Source organism: Tauraco erythrolophus, chromosome 9 (genome assembly GCF_009769465.1).
Source record: "Tauraco erythrolophus isolate bTauEry1 chromosome 9, bTauEry1.pri, whole genome shotgun sequence".
NCBI classification, from domain to species: Eukaryota; Metazoa; Chordata; class Aves; order Musophagiformes; family Musophagidae; genus Tauraco; species Tauraco erythrolophus.
The window spans coordinates 29,351,980-29,374,856 of NC_141473.1; the positions used below are offsets into that span (position 1 = coordinate 29,351,980).

Sequence of the window (22,877 nt, forward strand, 5' to 3'; positions counted from 1 at the left end):
GGGTTTGGTAACCCATTTTTGGCCAGCTCTATTGCAGCTGCAATCAGATTGACGCCTAACCAATGTAAACAGCTCAGGCATTTCTACACACGTTACAGTGCTGTGAGGGCAGAAGTGTGCTTAATTTTAGAAGCACTGAAGGAGGATGTACCTGTTGTTGGTATCACCAATACCTGAAGAGAAAACTGGTAGTGGAGATAGACTTACAGGACCTGGCTGAACAGTAGATTTCCTGTGAGCTTGGGAAATCAAGCAAATTCCTCGTTTCCCACTCTTGTCAGTTCTGACGTTATTCCATAATGTAAAAGGAAGGTGAAGAAAATGTAAATTATTATTTGTAGTAATTCTTGAGGCTAAATATATGGACCTATAATTCAGATATCTAATTTACCTGTTGAAACTATTGACTATGGCATTTAATGCTTTACACAGGGGTCATGCCAGAAGTACCTTTACTGTAAAAGCACAGCCCGTCAAGGAAAGTAATCTGTTCCTACTTACGATAATACTACAAGTCCTGACTACTTTTGCTTTATTATTGTGAGAAAGGCTATTACGTTTCCTGAAATACAACAAGTAATGCAGAATTCATGGCTTCTCCCATCTTAGAATATTTGTGCTAGACTTGATCCAGACATAAAGTTCTTATTTCTAGTGAGATGATTCAGTCAGAGAGAGAAATATGAATATTCACTAAATTCTATTGTAAGAAAAAACCTGCTACAGAAATATGTCCAAGTTTACCTTCAGACTTTGAGTGACTTTCTCAAGATAGATAGATTTGTGGGAGGTGTTGGTATGGGAGGACGGTTCATGTGGCACACGTCATCTTGTCTGGAGTGCAGTGGAAAACTTTTTGTAGATTCCTGACCACAATGGCTGGATGAATCTTTGTCCACAATACTATCCAGTCACCAAAACCAGTTATTCATGCCAGTGACTTTGATTTTTTTACCCAACACGAAGTCCCTTCACCAGTCAGAGATTTTTAAAAGAAACTTGGCATAACATAGCAACACAGATCCACAGTAGGAGCTGTACTAGACAATTCCTAAAGATAGAGGAATGTGAGGAAAGAGAAGTTTCTGGGTATAACTATAAGGAATGGGACAGGGAGGAAATCAGGAATCTAGTAATGACCAAAAAATGGATTAAGAGGCCCTACGCGTCCCTATGGTCAATGATACAATTTTTCAGACTCAGTTGGGAATTTTCAATAAAAATTCTTCTTAATGTGAAAAAGATGCCTATATGTGTGTATATATATAAAATCTGTATGCATGCATTTAAATATCTATGGCATATCTATAGCCTTCCCTCTCTTGACATATATACAGACACATATGCACATGTATGGGTATATAGATATATGTAAATGCATGTATGTATATGTGTATGGATAGGGAAGGCTGCATGTCATACATACTTTCAGAAAGTTTTCTGAATGTTGATATTTGACCTTGCAAACTATGCTACCTCTCCTCATTGTTTTGTGACAAGAAATACTAGAATTTGTTAGTTTAGGAAAATGTAGTCCAGGTCACTCACTTCTCATGTAGATTTATTAGCTAGCAAAAATACAGTAGGAATGTCTCTTCAAAAGAGTATCTATTGCTGAGGAAAGTGGGGCCTGAAGATACCTTGCCTTTTTCATTACCAGGCAGCCTGTATATCAGTAGCAAAAAATTCCAGAAAGCTCTGGGCAGTCTGCCCTCGATCTGTATACTGTGATTGTGACAAACAATGACTGGTTTCTAAATGTCTTACCAAGCTGCATTGCACTCATCTTCCTTGCTCTCTCTTGTGTTGTGCAAACACAAAGTTCACATTTAAAGCAGCCGTTACTGAGTGGCTTTACAAAGGATAAATCACAGAAACTTTATGACTAATATACTTCAGCCATTGAAGTAGCATACTTAGATGACATTATCTACCCTTAAAAATAATGACCTGTAAGATAAATAGTGAAACCTGTTACTCATCTTTTCTGTGCTGTACGGTTGTTTGTTACCTTGTTTAGCTAAAACTAGAGGGTATGTAGTTAAGTGAAACTGAAGTCTTGCCAGTTGCGTATATATGAAGCATCTATGACTCAGTTTTTATGCTATCTTGAGGAGCTTTTAATCCTGTATATCTTTCTAACTATGATAATATTATATAACTCTAAGCTTAAAAGTCTTTTTTTTTTTTCCCTCATTTGCCCAGAGGGTTTTATTTAGTTTCATTTTGCTTTGAGCGCTTTTATTTCTTGATTCCATTTGGCCTTTTCATTATTTGGACAAATCCATTTGGAATTCTTTTTGCTTTGAATCAGGAGTTTAAACCAGAGGCATGCAAACAGCCTAATGAAATGCAACTGTCTGGTATTATATCATGCATTCCTACTCACAGGTACAATCAAAATAGAGTAAGAAATAATGAGTGCACTTTGTGAATTGGGTATGATCTAAGCCAGGATAGTCATGGCAGGGTTGGTAATTGCCACTGGAGGCAATAGCTTGATGCTTTAGTATTTGCTTCACTGGACGTTTTAGGGTTTGTTTTGCACTGCAATAATTTGCTTGCCTGAAGTTATTTGTGTCTCAAAAAAATCATCAAAATGGGGCTTGAAGCACCACAAAAGAGCTGAGAGATGATGAATATTTTCAGTACAATTCTTGGTGTATTCAAGTTATACCATTTTGAAGACAGGATTGTTAGTACATTAGTTTTAAAATGAAGATGCTTTAGTGAGAGATGCCTGACCTGCAATGGCCGGAGAAGCAGTCTCATTTCAGGTTATGGAAATATGTAACTCCCTGGTCAGTGGCATTGACAGATGTGTATTAAATCTTCCAGGAAAGATTCTGGTTCTTTATATGCAATTTCAGAGACTCAAGTGTGAGACAGCCCCATCCATAGCATCAGCATGCCCTTTCCAAAGCCCATTAATTTCTCCATTGCTACTGAAACAATTTTTAGACTGCAGTTTTCAAGATGGAGACTTCTGTAACTTTAAATACTGAAACAAAGATAGCATAGGCCTTTCAGAAAGAAAGCAACATAAAAAACAAAAAGTGCATCCTTCATGTTATTTTTTATAATTGTAAATTTTGGGAGTAGCTCCTGCAATTCCAGTTACGTGCATAGTTGCAAAGACTTTGGTTAAACAGGCTTATATTTAAGCAGTGGTTAACATTCTTTCTTGAAACATAAAATTTGGTGCGCTGCCAGTGCAAAAGATGTCCTGAAGCAAAATTTCTCTTATTACAGCCAAAGCAAGAGTCAGATGTAATCGCAGTATGTAGAGGCTCAGTTATTGCCAGTAGCGATCAGATCATTGGTAGCTCAAGTCTGGTACGCTTCTTCTAGCGGTAAGCCTGTGTTTGAAGCATCAGGGAGGTCATCCAGTTGGCCATCTCTTTGATAGTGCGTTGTAATTTGAACATTCTTAAAGTCAGGTCATATAAGGAATATAGTGAGTTGTTCTATAAGGAAAGGTGTAAATACCTGTTTGCATTTCTAAAGTCTCTCCTCCCCACCCTTCCCATGCATTCCACCCAGTGCGCCGCTCCAAAGCTGCAGATGAGGAAAGAAGCCACAAAGCACGCAGGGCCCGGGATGAATACCGACGACAATCCTTGCGTGCCATCCAGAAGGGAAGAGTGGCTGACCTGAGTAATTTGTTCCAGGGGACAAGCCTGAATAACGATCAGGAGATAAAACTGAACAACGATAGCGCAAATCCTTTGCGCTCTCTCTCTGCAGCATCCAGGTTGGTTTGTACAGGAGTGACTTTGAAATAGTTTTCTGTTGAATCACTCCATCTCCATTCCCCACCATTTCAACAAGTCATTCTTCAGTTGCTGGAAATTCCCAGAGTTTTGCTTTTTCACTATGACCAGAAAAAGAAAGTTTAAAGAAAAATTAAACAGATTGAATATTTAATGTAAACTAAATGCTAGTTATTTTTCAGACAGATTTTTTAGACTTCACACAGAGACAGATGAGTTCTTCAAAAGACAATATTAGATTAGTATGCAAGGCTGTGATATGGAGAAGTCAAATGGACAAATTCATAGGCAAGTCTTAAGCCTCAAGCCTAAAACTGCCTGCTGCTATATGGCTCTTATGAAGCATTTTACTCCTAAGATTCAGAGCTTTTAGGGTTTTTTTCAGGCAAAATCAAATGTCTTTGGTGTTTATTAATCTTTCATCTGACTATTTATGGAGCGCCATGAATTGCAAAAGAGGAAAAGAATCCAAACTGGCAGATGAGCGCTAGAAATTTAACTAGTCATTCTACCCTTTTCCTGGTTATTTCTTATACCATTAATTTGACTTCTTGTGGTGATAAAGGCAATGTCAGCACTGAAAGGATGGTAGCATTAAATGCTAAAAAAAAAATAATTCCAACAATCAATATGCAAGCTCAGGGAGGAAGAAATCCCATTACATTGTTTTTCTTTACCAGTCAGTGTAGCAACAGAGAGAATTAGTCCCTCATTGTTTGAAATGTGTTCTGCTTTGACAAGTTCTTTGCTCTGCGTTGAGACATAGAAACTCTCCAGAAACAGCAGCCAAAAACTCCCAGTTTGAGGAGGACTCAGAATTCTACTCTCGGAGAGAACGGGATCTTTAAATTTACCATCAAATCAACTTGTCAGAGAAATTTTCTCATTATTTTTCCAAACTACTTAGTCTTCTTCAAATCGAAGGAATAAATCACTAGAAAAAGTGGCAGATTTTGAAAAAGACAGTCGGTAACTTCGACCTGAAGTTCTGAGCTGAGGTTATTTACTATAGTATTTGGTGGTGCTAGATGTGATCCTTTTCAAAAAGGGCCTGAAAAAAAGCTGGAAAATATTCTTATCATTATCCGACTCATGTTCAATAATATTTATCTGTTTCTAAGCTATGCGCATACTACAAAAAAACAAACTATTCATTTTTCTTATCTCTTAAGGCTCCTCTTGGTCTGTCCATGACTTGATTGTGAAGGTATCAAGAAAAATAAAAGTTGCTTTAAACATGTGCTTTAATAGTGAATGTACATAGTTCAACTTGTCACACCTAACACTGCTATGTTAAAGCAGGAGCAGATGTGCATCTAAAATTTTACTTTGCCAGTGACCTAGGAGGTCAAGGAGGAGATGCACAGTATGTTGTTATTTACCACTAGTGTGAGACAGATTTTTTGCCTCAAGGGAATGTGGGTTCAGTGTTACGTCTCTAAGTTTTTCAGCATGAAGCATAGCTCCTGTAGCTTTTTCCCTTGCCTTTCCTTTTCTTTCAAAAGTCACATGAAAATAGTATTATTTTATTTTTACTTAAGATCTCTTTTTCTTGTAATTTCTATGTAGTGTGGAAAGCTTCTGTTTGATTTTTTTCCTACTGTCTTTCTTATTTTGCTGAGTGTTCTTTTCCCAATGAAACTATTTGGCCCACTTATCCATTTTATCCTTTTGTCTACCGTGCTTTTTTAATTTTTACTTTTGTGATTGTATTTCTTTCTTCCTGCCCGTTCTGGACAAGCCCAGCTGCAGTAGCTGTATAGAAACTGACAGAGTGATTTTGAGATTTGGCCTAGGGCAGAAAAAATTATGGATTTGACTAGTTTTTCAAAACTAAACTGAATTAGAGAGAAAGGAGTTAAGAAATGAGAATGGACTGTTGAGCCCTAGAATTCAAAGGGTTTCTTGTTTCTTTATAGAAAATATTAAAAAACAGAAATAAGAAATGCATGTAGTTTGTTTGTTTGTTTTTTTAATGTGTGTCTATAATTGAATTCTTACTTTCTCCCTTCACTCATGGTTGTATCTTCAAATTTTATGATAAGTATTGGTCAGATCTACTCACACGTTTGTGTAATTTAGCAATAACTATTACATTCACTGTAGCCTTCATCACTTGATATCCAGAGTCAAGCACTAGTTTTAGTAATAGTAAGACAAACTGAAAGGAGGACTCAGTTGCATATCACCAAGGAGACAGCACCTTTTTGCTTTTATTCTTTTCTAAAGAGCATTATGCTGTCATGAATTGCAGAACCTTGATTGGTTTTAAGGCTTCTTGATTATCTCGCAAATTAGTTTAACACTGTTTGGTGACTTCTGAGCTGATGATCTAATTTTAGTAATAGTTTTCCGTTACATTGTCTAGAAATGTACAGCATTAACTGGGAGCTCCATGGCAGGTTGGGTAGGAAAGCTAGAAGTATGTAGTCAGCTGCTGTACTGGGCATGGTGAAGTGTATGTCTCACCAAATGGGAGTGAAATTATAGTACAAGTAGACATACCCACACTAGCCTTCATCCTATTTATCGGAAGAAGAATAGTAATCAAGATTTGGTAATTTTTACTAACAGTTTGACCACCCAGAAACTCATGGGATTTCACGCTATGCAGAAATCCATTGTAAAACCTCCCTTTTACTACTGTTATCAGGATAAATGAGATTGTATGCTTAAATTGTATGAGGTCATACTTCCATTTGATATAATATACCTTAGTCCTTATTTGGAGTAACTGAATGGATTTTCCACATGTTTTACCTGATTTGCCTCCTACTAGCTAAAATAATCTAAAATGCATAGAAAGTAGTAGAAACAATAAGGGAGGCTGTCAAGTAGAGAACGTAAAGGGAACATAACACTTTAAACAAAACATTTCCTCTATCATGCTCAATGGTTTGGATATACAACCTATTATAGCTTATTCTGATATAGAATTTCTTGCCAGTGAAAAGGAGTGTACTGTAAGCAAAAAAAATACCAAAACTTTGCTGTCAATATGTACATTGGAGTAAAAATCAAGTGGAAAAGGAAAGCTGACTGAAATTTCCATTGCATCTTTTGTGGTAAATTATTTTTCAATTTAAGTTCTGTGCTTAAGAAAATGTTTAAGGTTCCATTGCAAATATAAACTCAAAATATTCTGGCTTCAATAAAAACTCAAAATAGTTTTAACAAATTTTAAAAAGATTAAAATACTTTAGTGAACTATACTGAACAGCAGTTATACTGACCATTTTGTAGCTGTATGTTTTGTAAATACATAAAAAAGAGATTAAGATTTATATTGTCCCTTGCTTTCATACACTGCTAATTCTCCGTATGACTCTGTAATTACTTGCCTTTCAATGCAGTGATGTCTGGGAGCGTCCTTCTAGACCTTTTTCCCGAGATGTCATCATTCGCTGGTTCAAAGAAGAGCAGATCCCTCGACGTGCTGGGTTTGAGAGGAACACCAACAGGATTGCTCAATGGTTTCATGGTAATACACTGATCCTTCATTTCTTATATAATAGCGCAGGAAATAAATATTGCCAACTTCCATCACAAAAAGGAATGTCTACTGACAGTGTGAAACCTAATGCCTGTTAAAACAAGATTTTTGCATCATTTCTATTATTAGCGTGTGTTTTTCCTATTTTCCTTTTTCTGATTAAGTAGACTAATTTGTGACTCACATCATCAAAGTTTTTTCAGAAATATTTTGGCCAAAATATACTTGCTGTAAAATAGCAAGCCAGACAGGAGGAATGAGGCCAAGATAGGGTGAGGAAGACTCCAAAATAAACTGGCAAATACCATAGTGATATGGTATGTGGATGACTGACATTCAAGTTTTTGTTTTACCTGATTTGCAAGAAGCACTTGAATTTATATCTGTTTAATCGCTACTTCCTAAACTGAGGTAGTGTTTTTTGTTTCTCACTTCCTTTTGTGAACAAAAATTATTGGAAGATCTTGATTTTTCTCAAAGTTTTGAGAGAGTATGATTTTAGGCAGTTTTCATGAAACGGGAAAAACAATTCCTGTTCAGATCCATAATTTGCTGTCTTATCTGCTGGAGTTCCTAGCATCTCTGAGGCTTTTGCTCTATATACCATTTACTATGCAACTGAATCTTTGATATCAAATTCACAGGTAGAGACATCATATTTTCATAAGTTTTAGCAATGTTCTTTATATTTGTTATATTTAAACATGTGAAAAAGAATTCTGGCTTAATAGCTGATATAATTGAGGGACTGGAAAGACTTTAGAGTTAAATCTCAATATTTTTTTGTTGCTGCTTTTGGTGAGTCTCATATTTCATTGTTCAAAGCACTAAGCTGACCCTGATCCTATTTTCATGATTCTCTAAGCATAAGATGAAGATGTGTGGGCGTTCTAAACTGAACCAGGCAAGGAAGATTTCTGAACAAGTTTAGTGTTTCATATATTTCAGATTTCTTTTTATGATACACAAATCTTTATGTGTTAAAAGACATCAGCAAGCTGCAATTTTCATTGGCTTAATTAGTCAATGACACTGAAGTCAGTCATGAATCGCTTGTAAATGCTACATACCTTCATTTCTTATGAACAATGACGCAGAAAGGGGTTTATGTTTTCTTACTGAAGACATTTGTTGTGGTTTCTTTCTGAGAGACAAACTGATTAAAATTTCATCTGTGGACATTTTTCAAAAGTATTTTCAAGCATGATCTTTACGTGTGGTCGAGTAGTAAATGTTTTCCCTGCTTGTGGGAAGTTCACATCGATATAAATATGAACATAATTCATGCCTTAAGAAGGCATCTGGGCTTGAGCTAATGCCTGTGCAGTCTTTCTACTAACTTCAGTGGCTTTTGGATTAGTCTGTTAACCACTGTGAGAATTGAGGAATTCACGATCTTTCTTTAGATTGTCAGATCATACCTTAGGAAACTGATTATCCAATGACATTTGTAAAAGTGAGAAAAGTACCTGGTTTGTCCTCCTCCCACTCAAGGAGCCTGACAAAGATAATTAAGATAGATTCCCAGCACAAAGCTCATTGTTTTTCTTTACAGAGATCCACATGCATGCTGCTTTGGTACCTGTTTGCTGGGTTAGCTGTTTTAGCTTCTGCAGCTCTGGTCAGATTCATCCTAATTCATAGTGAACAACTCAGCTCCCTTGTAACTCTTCTGGAGTGGTGGAAGCTAAACATCAGGTTGTTACAGATGCAGTAGTCAATGTTTTGTAGTGTTATGTAGTGTCTATGTTACATTTTGCAATGCAGACAAACTTTGAGGAAAATACAAACAAAAAACCCAGAGCAAAACAGTAGAAAGTATTGACATACCTTAACTTCTTTTTCCAGGAAAAAACACCCTCTTTGTTGAATTGGCCTCCAATTTGGGGGTGAGGGGAGGTGAGGGGAAGGCAATCAAAAAACTTTTGATCCAGCCAAAAATATTTTTTCTATTCTTTATTTACTTCTTGTCAGGATGAAGATTGTGACTTCTGTTGTATAGCCTTATTCAGTATCTTCTGTGTGTTGTTGTTTTGTATTGTATTCAGGCAACCAGGTCATTACGTATGTTTTTTGTGTATGAACAAAAATACAGCAGAATACATCTGACTTGTATACGAGATTGGCAACACAAATGAAAGCCATTTTGCAAAGCCTAGAATTATGGCTAACTGCTTGAGCCAATGGGGTGATAATACTATCATCATTTGGATAGGTGGATGTTTCTGTGGAAAAACTGCTGCCTAGTATTTAATGTTGTCTAATGTTATGATGACAGGTTCTTAAAACCTCAAGCATCTCTCAAAACAGGTATAATCAGGTCCTTCACATCCTTGAACAGCTTCTATATTTTCTTATATCCCAGTTTGGACCATAAAATGGGAGTATAACATTCTGCCTCATGTTAAGGGCTTTTTGAATGCAGTGCACTAAGAGATCTATTACAGCAGTACTGAGAAAGGAGATATTAGTTTGTTACAGAATTACATATTTTTGCAAAGATCAATAGCCAAGGTCTGCTTACCTGCTTTGACTGTCAGGTTGTTCAGCTTTTTAGCTAAAGTTAAGCATTAGCTGATTTACAATCTTCGAATTGTACTATGGACATATGATATTTTCTAATTATACAGAGATGAAGGTTTGAGACAGATGTGTTTGGCTAAAATAACAAAGCCCAAATAATAGTGCAAAAATATCTTTACCCTCATATATTTGGCATATTTCCCATGTTAAGTCATCAGACTGATCTGGATTCTCTTTTAAAATATGTATTGTCTAGGGAATTTTCATGGTATGTGAAACAGCATAAGATATGGCATATTTAATGTACCTGAAGTTTTCCTTTTGTCTTCATTTGAAGAATTACTACAAAATGTTTCATTTGAAGTGGAGTGGTAAAATCTGTAGTAAAGAAGTCTTTTTCAAATCTGAGCGTTTCCTTCCTTATTCACAAAAAGTTACTTCTTAAGTGAATATCAGCTTCAGCGTCATCCATCTCTATTTGTCTCTAGAAATTATCATTTGTTATCTGAACTCGACTAACAGATGTTTTGAGCTCATTTTGAATAGACTTTACTGTTTTCTTGATTAAAAAAACGAACATTTTAGATACAAACTGTAATGTTCTGCTTAATCTTGGAAGTAAATTGTATTATTTTTGCTATGTTTGAATAACAGAGCCCTGCCAAAACCTAGATTGTTCACCCCTTCAATATAGGATGATTCTTTTTAAGTTTGTAAAGAAAAAAAAAATTTAAGTATCTATTCTTAAATGTTATTTATAACTTAGAACCATCTTTAATCCCTTCAGAAACCATAAAATTAGATGATCTTTACTTCATTTGGATTTGGAAGCAATGAACCTTTTTTTTAAGTGGCTTAGGCTCACTTAGTGACCATGGTGCAATGGTGCTCGGTCCTAAAACTTCTAAAATAAAGGAGAATCAGAGCAAGCAATTAAGGTGTCACTGTCTTTTGTATTATTTAATAGTTGCCTTAGGTTTGAGTGAAAAGAAATATGCCTTCAATTTTTTTACTATGAAAACTAAGAAATTGGTCTAAATTTAGTTAAAGGTAGCTTCTGATCGTTTTCATAAACAGGAAATTAATAATCGTATTCTGATTTCTTACCTGCTAGTTGATAGATATGAATCTAACTTACAAGGGCATCCTGATGCTGTTCAAGATATATGAAACTCTCTTGTAAATCTGAATTCAGGATATTCTTTGCCAAGATCTGAGTTGCTGGTACACTTTGAAAGGTGGGAAGTAATTTGACGTTTAGGACGAGACATCTGACTCTCGAAAAGGCTAGAAAGGGAGACATGTTCATTGTTTTGGCCAGTGTTAGCTTTGAACTGGAATTTTCTTTAAAAATCTCTGTGTGATCCATGCCAAGTAAAGGGAAAGTTACCAGCCTTCCCTTATGTTGAAGAGTTTTGCCAAACTCTATCACTGACATTAGCAAATTGTAGTTTTCAGTTTACTGAAGCATAAGACACTGGAATAGAATTCCTTATGGCAACAAAACTAGAGGCCTCTTCCCCTCATAAGTATTCAACAAAAGGATGCTGGTGGCTGAAACAAATATTTCCGTTTGTTTGCTCTGTCTTTCATTTGTCCTTTAACCTTTCTCTTTTGCTTGAAATCTGTTTCAGCATTTTTTTTTCCATTCTCAATGGTTTGTCAGCTGTTATTTTATATTTTTGATTTTTTTTTAAACTTCAGATATTAGACTTTTCACTCTCACTTATTCTATTCTGCATTTGGTTATTTTCTGTTCAGAACATAGGAGAGTGTTGCTGTTTGCAGGGGGGGCTGATGTCTATATACTTCCCCAGCTTTAGTTGAGACCAACATTTTATTATTGTTGATGTTATTTATCCACGATATAAAAGAGAGATCTCAGATGTATCACCAGTATCGTACGGTATGACAAAATGAGGAATTCATTCATTGCCTGTTTGTGAGGTGGCTGTATGCATGTTTGCTAAGCATCTACTGTAGCACTATCAGATCTCTACTTGCCTTCAGGCTGAAAGGAAAGTTCAGAGGCTGATCTCACAGATCTGGAAACATGAGGTAGTTTCCCTAAAGGTTGTACCTTTAAAATGTAATTGCAGTAGCGTGGTTCCTATTGTGGAGAACTATTTTATCAAGGGAAGTCAGGGTGGCAGCACAGTTTCTGGCTATGGGAGTGGCAAGCTGAGAAGAAGCTGATCAGAGCAAGTTGAAGGATGGATTGAAAAATGCTGAGAGAAGAAGCAGCTGAGTAATCCCTTAGGTCAGGGGAGCCGGGGAAGACAATTTTCAGTTTAACAAGATCATATTGCAAATGTTTATAGATCAAGGTTTAATATTGTTTTCAGGAAAACACTAATTTACAGAAGGAAAATCTAGCAGACCTGAACAGTGACAATGGTTCTGCAAATCTGATGATTTCAGTAAAGGATTCAAGACTCAATACTTCTGAAAGTCTGCTAATTTTGAGTCCTCAAACAGCAGTGGCAACACTGGGCATATTGGTATAGTTGAACTGTTGGAAATATGTCTTATCAAATATAGCTTATATTGTAAAATTTTCTAAGGGACAAAGAAATGGCAGTGGTTTGGTTTGAAAAACTCCTAACAGTGAATACAGTTTGCTGCTTTGAACATAAAAGCACTTTTTCTTCTGCTCTTGAAGAAGAACCTTCCAATCATTCAATAAATTCATGTTAGGAAGTTGTAAAGCAAGTGGTGTAAATCCAGCAGAAGCATAGCCTTTTTCATACTAATTATCTACTTTCTAATTCACTGCTTTATCGTTATCTAGGTATTTCTATTTGAGAAAGCGCACAGATAGATTCTCTGCTTAAGTAAACTGAGGCCGAGGGGGTTGGGATTTTCTTCCCTTCTAGAATTGTCGTTGATGGGGTACTTTGGGAAGAAGATATAAGATCTCACTAAAAATCTGAATTCATTGAGAGCTTTTCCACTGTCTTCCACAGACTTAGAAAGATGCATCCAAAAATAGCTACATGCAAAGCTTGGTATCTAAAACATCCTGTAATTGGGTAACATCTGGAATGGAATCGGAGAATTCCTGACTCCAATGGTAAAAAAAGCTAAAATAAAAGTTGTCAGTTACAACATACCTGTAATCTTGCACACATTTGCAGGACAGCTCTGGGTCTCTACTTTATGCAAGTAAATGAAGAAGGGCAAGTGTGAGATTAGAAGAGATTTACAGAGTATCAAAATTTATCTTAAGCAACGGTCTGGGAAAGATTATAAAAAGAAGACTTTTGAGATGACAGATTTAGAAGAGACTATATCTTGTTATCTTTATCAAAAACGTAGATTTCTGTTTTCTACTCTGCCAGCCTGTTCTCAGAGACGGCTGACACAGTTGTGATCAGGAGTTGGAATATCTAGACTTTGCAGCTTGTGACTGCTGCAGGGATACACCCAGGTCAACACAGGCTGATAGTTACTGCCACCTGGTTGACTTTGTGTAAGACAAGTAATGCCACAGTCATTTAGTATTAATCATCATTCCTAATCTGTGTGGATTTCTCTAAAAACATTGTTAAGAATGTGTGTTACCTTTGCTGGGAATCTTGGCAGGAAGAACAGATATGGAACAAGTTTGGACACCAAATTGCGCTCTCATCACATAACCCTACATTAGAAAATAGGTTGAGGCACACTGCTATGCCTGTGTGGGGAAGCATGCACTGCTGTCATCGCTATTGTCCCTGTTCTGTGGTAAAACAGAGCACATTGGTTTCCAAGGCTGCTTCGTCCTGTGCTTTTCATCACCGCTGAGTTCAAACACAGAGATGAATGATATTCATATCTCAATGGTTACGCAGGATGAATGAGAGCCCTCTGTTGTATTATATAAAGGGGTTGCTAAACACTGAACGAGACAAGGCAGGCTGGAAAATCTGTGTCTAGCATTTGAAGGACTGATGATAGGCTCGCTCTGGTTTTGCACCATGGCCTTTAAGTAGTAATAATTCTGTAATTTTATTTTGCTTTGAAATAATAATAAGCCAGTAAAGTTTATAAATGACACATGTAGGTTTTATTGAAGCACTATAGAAGAACCAGTTTGTCCTTGCAGGTTTATGTATATTATCTATATGGGTGAATTTACACATAGTTGTTAGAGCCATAATCATCTATTTACTTCCTGTGAGATGGAATGCTGTTTTTTATATTTCCAGAACATATTCCTATCAAATATCTACTGGATGTTCTGATAGTATTTTTCAAAGATAGAACAGTATTTGGAGTTAACCATTTAAATCCTGTGGTAGATTCTGGTACTTGATTATGGATGTCTTAAGTCAAGAAAGACCCTTAACGTATAACAAAACCCAAATACTTCATCAGTTCTAATTCAGTTCTCAGCTTCTTCCTAAAGAAATGAGAGGTGTTTTGCTGTTTTCTGAGAAATAAGATGATCCCTCATATACTGTCATTCCACTTAGGTCATAATGATTGTTTCAGTCTGTCAGTTCTTTTGAAGGCTTTGGAATTGTTTTTCTAGTGCCATTACAGTTCCAAAGTGTCTACACAGACAGGTTATTAGCAAACAAAATAAATGTTTTAGACTCATGGCTCTCCTTGGAAGGCAGCACAGTATCAAAGTGAGGTAATGTGAGCTGTAACATGCTGCAAGGAGAAAGGAAGCACAAAAGAATAGCAGGGAAATTGTAGAATGAGGCAATTGAATAATTAATGTAAATAGGCTAATTGCTAATGTGAAATGAGCTTTCTTATTCTTTTACAATACATTGTCCTTCTTGACTGCTTTTTAACTGGAAGCTATATTCTGAAGATTAGGCATGTTCTAAAGATAGAAGACAGCAATTTTTCTGAACAGGTATTGTACACAATTAAAATGAGAGATAATAAAGACCATGTGACCACAAAGGGGAAACAAGTTTGATGGAGTCTTAACAGTTTCATGGATACAAACAATGCACTACTAGTCAAAGATTTAAAAAAAAAAACAAACCAAACCAAACAAACAAAAGCAAAAATGAAAAAAACAACCCTGTCCTTTCAATTCAAGTTTGTGCCAGATACTTCTTTGTATTTGTGAAGAACATACACCAGCTTTTTCATAGAGTTTACTACCAGGTGAATTTACTAATCTCTTAATGAAAAAATGTTTTGCTATTGAAAGTCAAATTGCTTTACATTCTGAAGACTTCTTACCTCCTTTATTTAAAACACTTTAAGACTTTTTTCTCCATGTGCTGCTATTAGAGCATGACATAGTGAGCAATTATGATTTCATTTAGTAAGCCATCGTGGTAGCTTAATGTGTTTACCTGTAATTTTACATTACAGTCCTGTGTACTGTCTCCTTATTGAACTGGACTGTGTGAGAGCACATTTCTCTATTACTGCAGCTCCTGCAGTGAGGCTTTCTTTATCATGTTACATAAAATAAAAAGGAGAGGTGTTCCTGAACAGAAAGCTCTGCTATTAATGTTTGGAAATGAATTGTTTATAAAAGTCAAGTGATACAAGAGCATGAGTTATTTGAAAGAAATCATATTTAAAGACTTAAAACTGACACATTTTAAAGAAAATAAGGAACATTGAGTCAAGTAAAAAACTCTGTCTACAAAGATTGTTTATGCTAAGACTGGAAGAAATTATGACTCTTTATGGTGACGGAAGCGAAAGCAGAAAACCTGGTTCATCTGTCCAGCAGCCTGAATCTGAACAATGGTTCCCTTTTACGTATATTGTAGTCTGTTCCTTACATGCTGGATCATGTTTTCTCTTTTCAGTGTCAATTGTATATGTGTTAATTGGTTGGTTAGTTTTTCCATGCACATGGTGCACTGAGATGTCAGTAGCTACCAGCACAAGACATTCAGCTCATACTGCATATCTTTAAATGCTGTATCTGGATGTTTCCTGATCGCCACCTCTAGCATACCACAGGTGTCCTGTGTAGAACCTTGTTAGTCTTGGGTGAATTGCAGATATCCTGCTTATTGTTAGTCCATATCTAACTGTTATGCCTCCAGCTCTTATTCCTTTTCCTGCACACTTAAAATAACATGCTTTCTATTTTACAGGCTTCTATATATTTTATTCAGCTTACGCTAGATTAAGTTATATTTATTATTTTATCTGCAGTATTTTCTGTTTAAAGCACAGCAAATACTCACAGACCCAAGATCAGAAAATTTTCCTGTTTTCCCAGCAGATGGCCTTCTTACTGGTCCTTGTATCTTGCTATGCAAAGTATCGAAACCACAGTCCTATTGATCCAACCTCAAGGCAAAAGATTACCAGTTATTTGTTGGACAGCTCCTTTGAAACAACGCTGTTCTCCTGCTGAGCAAACACAGCTCTCTCAAACAGGGTTTCAGCAGCTATGGTGTGTAGTCATGCAGGGGAGAAAAGCATGTAACTGTGCAAAATGCTGTTCCTAGCTTAGCTTAACTCCAGTTCACCCAGTTAGGAGCACACTGTGACACTTAAACCGCTTCCACCACAGGAGATAAACATCAGGAGATGATACGAAAGCAAAAAGAAGAGATTTCTGCGACTCTGTAGTCAACTAACCTGTATGTGCCACTTCAACATGTGACACTGGCATGGAGGCAGAATGAGGTGGAGTGTGGGAAACATACATTTGCCCTTCCCCTGCCAAAGTTAAGAGAATGACAGCTCCCCTTCTTCCCTCTTGGATTTCAGAAAGGTCAGTTCTTTTTTTTTTCTCCTGGCCTTTCAGTGGATGGAACTGTCAAATCACAAACTCATGAATCTTTTAAGAGGCAAAACTCCAAAAGAGCTATGCAGATTAGCATGCTGATTAGCATTGGCTCTGACTGGGTCATACCCTACTTCTCTATCCAAGATTAGCATCTGTAATATAATACACAATAGTTCTTAATCCCAGCCCTAAAGATCTAAATTATATATAATTCCATGGAACATTCTGCCACTGCTGTTACCACTGCTTCTGACAATTAAACACAGCATGGATCTTTCATGAGTGCATGTGGCTATTGCAAATTCATTCCAGTGTGCTTGATAAAAAGAATCTTTTATACTTGAATTGAGCTGCAAACACTTATAGATACTGCAATACAAGATACAAGAAAGTAATAGTTCATTAGTTTGGGGACAGAGCTCCCTCTGTTTTCTCTCAACTACGCTACTGTTTACACAGTGGGGCCAGAAGCTTTGAGAACTATGATGGTGGTAGCAACAAATGATTCTGCACATTTGCTGCCTGTGTCCAGCTCCTTTTAATTATGTAAACTGGAATAGTTCCATTGATGAAATTTAGCATAAATGACAGACTCCTAATTCCAGGCTTTGTATTGGAAAATAAGTAAAAAATTCTGTTTGCTTCTGTTTGTAACTTTTTCAGTATCTCAGATGAAGTCGGTCCCTCCATTGAAGCAATTTCTGCTTGCTGAATAGTGCTTTCAAACACCTAATTCAGATTATCCTGCTGTGAGTTAGAGCCTTGCTGCTAGCTCGCTTACCTTAATTCCAGTGCTGGTAGGAAATGAGGCTATTTAGTGTCTGATTTTAGTGGCTTAACTGAGAACTGGGTCAAACCCCAGAGGATGTCCAGAACTGGATCATTGTAAGAGCTGCACGTGGTTATTATACTGCTGCTCATTAGGCATGAAGTTTTTACTATCCCAATGTTTTTCTCATTTGACTTTCAACAGTGCTTCAGTGTCTGGTTCACTTTATTGAGTCATTAAAGGTAACTTTTCCCCCTGAGGAACAGTACACTAAATCAATATGCAAGAATGTTACAAGCAGCTAGAAAGCACTGAAATTAACAAAATTAGCTTAGAGTTCCCAAATCTAGCCAAATGTGTGAGAAGAAAAATTAGTTATCAATATTATCCCTAGATTTATTTTTCTTTAAGCTAGGTGAAATATAGATTCTTAAGTACAGAAAATGCCACAATCAAACTGCTTTGTAGAAATCTATCTGGAACTGCTATTTTAATTTGAATATGGGAAAATACACTAGATATAGCATGATTTAAATTTGTATCCCTTTTAGCAATAAAAGTTCTAATGATTACTTGATTAAAGATCACGTAGAAAGATTTCTTCTAAGCCCAGTGATGCCACCTGGAAGATTGTCACAGATACAAATAGATTTCAGATTTGACTATTAATGTACCTAAAAAATGTATACATTCTTAAACCTTAGACAAATGGAATATATTTGAGGCAAAAACATTTTCCTTCACCTATGAAAAAAGCATGAAAAGCAAAGAACACCGATGTTTTCTGTTTAGTTATCTATTTTAATACCAGCTGTAAATTTGAGTTCCAGGGCTCCATTTTAACTGTGACTTTTATTTTTCTCCCTCTATTGAGTGAGCTCTGCTAACACTGTGATTTACTATTGCAGTTGTCATTTAAGTTTATGGAAAATGTATCTTGACACCTTCCTCAACACCTATGAGATTATGGTGCTCTAGGTAAGCTGTAAGATATATGTGCTTTTGAAGACCATCATGGACACATGCATGTGTTTCTATACATGTAAAGTTTTCCTACTTTTTAGGTCTAATAATTTCACTATAAAAAGAACTGTTGATCAGTTATTTTTGAGTGTGGGATGTATTTTTGTTAATAACAGAGGGATTTTTTGTTATTTAAAAACAAACCGAAAGTGCATTCAACTGCTTTTCTTCTATAAAATTTACAATCAAGAATGTTATCATTAAAACCACCTGAAAAGTTTTCATACCTTATACTCACAAATTGTTGTGGTGATTGCAGAGCCAATTGCACTAGGTCATTGCCATTGTTAGCCGATATCTACTCAGTGTATGCAGGATATTGTGTGAAATTGGCTGAAGGCGAAATTTATAACAATAGTATAGGTTCTTCCTGAAATTAATGGTTGCATTCCAGGAGCATACAGCAACCCACAGCTATGCCTTAAAGTACAAGGAAACATACCGTGAGAAGAGAGAAGCTAGACCTTACTGCACCCTAGTGACGATGCCATTCTGGTCCCTACTCAGCTGAATGAGCCATTGGTCTGCCTTCCCTAGGGCTGCTGCAGAATGGACCTCAGAATCAGAAAGTCAGCTCTTGTTGCTTATGGAGCTGGAGATCGAACTAGAGGTTCAACAAATCCTGTTAGATCCAACAAAGAATCAAAATTTAACTTCCATATACTCAGATAAAAAGCAAATGAAAATTACAGTAGTATAGGTACATCAGTACAAATCAGTATCAATATAAAAAGGTCAGTGAAAAACATTAGCAAATTAGCAGCTTGTAAAAGGCTGTAATCTGATATTTTGTTTACTACCATGTAGCTCAATTAACTTCTAGACATTTCAGTGTCCATTCATTGGACAAATGCTCTTACAGTGAGAACACTAAATTAATGAAGTTGTATTCATAATGCATTCCCAATGTACTGAATGAAAAATCAATACTAGCATTAAATAGAGCCATTTAAACTAGCAATATACCAGGAAGACTCCCGAAGAAGGGTCTGAACATTCCTTATGCTCAAAAACATGATCGACCTAGATATCACCCCTCTGTCATTAACCAGTAAGTAGAATTACAAAACATTTCCCACAAACTTGTGGGAAACTGCTTTTATATGAGACATATTGATGAACTTGATGGCAGTGTGGAGAAGGAAAGAATGCCTGAGAATGACTTTTTTTTTTTTCCTAGGAATGAGCTTTAGAAAGCGGTGCTCTTGATTTTCTCTGAGTTTTAACCATTAAAAATTGCAGTTTTTTTATAATTTAGCTCATGTCTGAATGCACTTTTTTTCCCTTCTAAGTTTTTTGTGTGGTTCTTGGAGATGCTCTGATAAACGCAGGAATACCCATAAAATATGGCGATATCGATAGGGCTGCTTTGCTTTTGTTTGTCTCTTTATAGTCAATCTCTGCATCATGCAGCCTCCAGTGCAATTAACTCATAATTTAAGAGTCATCTTCTTGTTCGTTTTGCTACTTCTCACTTGGCTTGATGAAATTTGCCAGTAGCTTCCTATTATCTAAGCAATTTTTTCCTTTTCTTAATTTAGTAAATCCAGTAGCTGTGTTTCGTAGGTGTTTACAGCTATGGCAATAGTGGCACAGGAAAACTGCTCTAGGACTTAATGTTGGTGTCTTACTTATTCCTTTTGGTATGAAATCATAGCATATTACAATTCTCAGTAATTTATTATCTTATTATTAGAAAGCTTTTTGGCAGCTGGTTATCTCAGTCCAGTCTTTGTGGACAATGGCCTGATTCTTTAATTTCTCTATATTTTCTGTACTCAATTACATGATGGAAAAATGGGTATAATGGGTCACAAAACCACCCCAGAATAAATGACTGCACAACACACAAGGCAAAATCAAATCAGGGCTTAACTGTTCTGCCAGATTTACATTGATTTTTTATATCATTTATTCAGTATAATGCCATAGTAACAATCTAGAGATTAAGAATTTCGTGAGCACTGAATTAAATCCCCTGTTTTCCTCTAGAAGTGGTTTATTCACAATAGAGCATGCAAATGGTGGGATAACCACAGGGAGCTTTTTTAATGAACGTGCATTATTGCTCTCTGTTCTATACATCCTTAAATATGGCCACATTTTTAGAAGAGAGACTGTTTAGACAAATTATCCAGTCTGCATTTACAAACATAAATGATTGTTTGTCTAAGCATCCATGTATTCACAATTCAGAAGCATCAAAAATGATTTATATATCAATACTGTAAGACTGTAAGTGAAACCATATATAACTGGGTTTAGCATATTGTGTTTTTCTTATGTCAGAATTATTTGAGGACAAAAAGCAGCCTCCTACCCCTTTCAAGAAACAGCATTATATTAAAATATGTAGTACAGAAGCAGAACCTAGTCCTTCAATACTGTATATTTTTTAGCATTTAATTTTTTTAATAGTGTTTATGGAATTACATATTTTGTAAAGTACTCCACACTCCAGTCAGTAATGCTTATTTTGGAGCCAGTAAAATACGTATGCTGTTTTAAAGGATTGCATAGTTTATCCCTCTAGGTATAAGTTTTGTGCTTGACTTGTCATTCTTGTTGAGATTAAATGCCTGTTGATTTGCAAGTACAAGTATTTCTTCTGGCACTGGTTTTCAAATTAAATCTGGGTGGTTAAATGTACATATATACTTGAGTGAAGAGAGAATTGGCAAGCTGATAAAAATCCAGTTTGTGCCAAAACTGTGAGAAGTCATCTGAAGAAATATAAAAACAGTAAAATAAAATGACGGAAATTCTACTACGCAACTTAATTACTCTGGAGATGTTTTCTGGCATCTTCATGCCAAGTATAGTGAGAAAAAGATATTATTTTTACTGAGATAATAATACACTTAACAAGAGGGCACAAATGTTTTAGGTTACTAGTTGTTTTCACACTTGAAAAGAGAGCTGTGAACTGAAGCCTAATTTTGGTGATTTGTTTTACTTACTGCTCTGAACATAGCAAGAAATACTTTCATGGAGTTTCCAATCCCCTTAATTAATCTGATTTAGGATATCCTGGATTTATGCTCAGTGCTGAGTGTTTTGGTGTTAGTGGTGTTTTTTTATGATGACTCTCCTGTTCTGGAAATACTATGAAAGTACTTGAAACAATTTTGTCAGTTTCAAAACAAAAACCTTTCCTTTTGAATGGGAAATTTTTGCTTTGAAATTTTGGTTAATTTATAATTTCAAAAGACAAAAATATTTAAAATATTACAGAAATGAAACCTTTCCTCTGACTAGATCCAAAATTTATATGGATCATCAATTTGAAAATTTTTTTTACCAATGCAATTTTACATCTGTCGGGTGACAGGATGTCCAGTTTTTTTCTGTTCTAACAACTGTAATTGTTGAAATCACATTCTAAAAGAAGAACTTTAACTGAATAGCTGACTTCTGCAGTAGTAAGCCTGATGTAGTTTATAAACACTATCTTTGCTAGAAATCATGGAAAGAGGACTGAAGTACGCTTCCATAAAGTCTTAGAGACACTTTTTCACTATTTGATTGATGAGACATGTTTTTTTCAGAACCACTCTCTGAGACTGACATTAGTTTTAACGCTTGCAATTTTTCATACTCATCTTCCACTTGCAGAAAGTGGGAAATGGTAACATTTACATGCACTAAGTGAGCAGGGGATGTAGAGTTTTAAGTTCCAAAAGCAGATTGCATGGCAAATCAGAGAATTTGCACTCAATTCTGATTCTAATGCTTTCATCGTTTAAAGTGTCCAGTGATTGATGATTTTGAATTGCAAATAATTTCTACTTTTATATGACTATTTATTTAAATTATTTTTTAAGGAAGCCTTTGATTCAAGAAAGAATTCCCCTCAGCCTCACAAACTTTTCTCAGTTTCTGTGTGTTCAGAACTGTACCTCCCAACTCTTCTTCAGCAATTCTCCATCAGCTAGTACTGGGTTCTTTGAAACCATGTCTCTGCAGGAATGGCATCCCAGCCAAGGCTATTCAGTAGTAGTGCTATTCCATTCACTATTCATGTCTTTGGTCCATGTGTTCCCCCTGGAGTGTAATCTGGCAGTGTTGCCTCAGAATGGGTTGTACAAAGCCAGGAAGGGGCTACAAAGAGACTACCTTTAACTAATTCTTCTACTTTACCTTTTTACAGAAATCAAAAGCAAAGGCAAATCTCACCATGAGCTTTATTTTGTTTTGTGCAATTGGCTTGGTAAAATCTCAGTCTTCCACGTGTTTTCATGTCCATGCTGCCCTTAGTATTTAGGAGGAACAAGGACTTACAGTGACTGGAGTTAGGAGAATATAAATAGATCCCAGGAGGGCTTTTACTCTCTCATCCTCTCCTCTCACAGATCAGCTTTCTCATCTTTTTCCTTGATTTAGATCTCATATGCATACCAGAAGATTTTTCTCTCTCATTTTCAAATTCAGCAAAATTTGGGGATTTAAATGAGAAGTAACAAGGTGAGTAATGTAAATAAGTGGTTAAGAAGTGCTTGCAAATGATGTCTACAAGCTAGAATTTCTCCTTCTTTTTCCTCTGCTGCTTGCAAGAGCAAGACTGAATGAATGCAAATATTTTGT

General features: G+C 36.0%; 1 protein-coding gene across 1 annotated transcript in view; it reads left to right on the forward strand.

Moving 5' to 3' along the window:
* The window catches only part of SH2D4B (SH2 domain containing 4B), a 65,681-nt gene that overhangs the window by 28,918 nt on the left and 13,886 nt on the right, over positions 1-22,877 (forward strand). The window contains exons 5-6 of the mRNA XM_009979942.2: positions 3,544-3,754; positions 7,127-7,254. Of these exons, the coding sequence (XP_009978244.2) occupies positions 3,544-3,754; positions 7,127-7,254 (339 nt within the window). The remainder of the gene's footprint in view (positions 1-3,543; positions 3,755-7,126; positions 7,255-22,877) is intronic.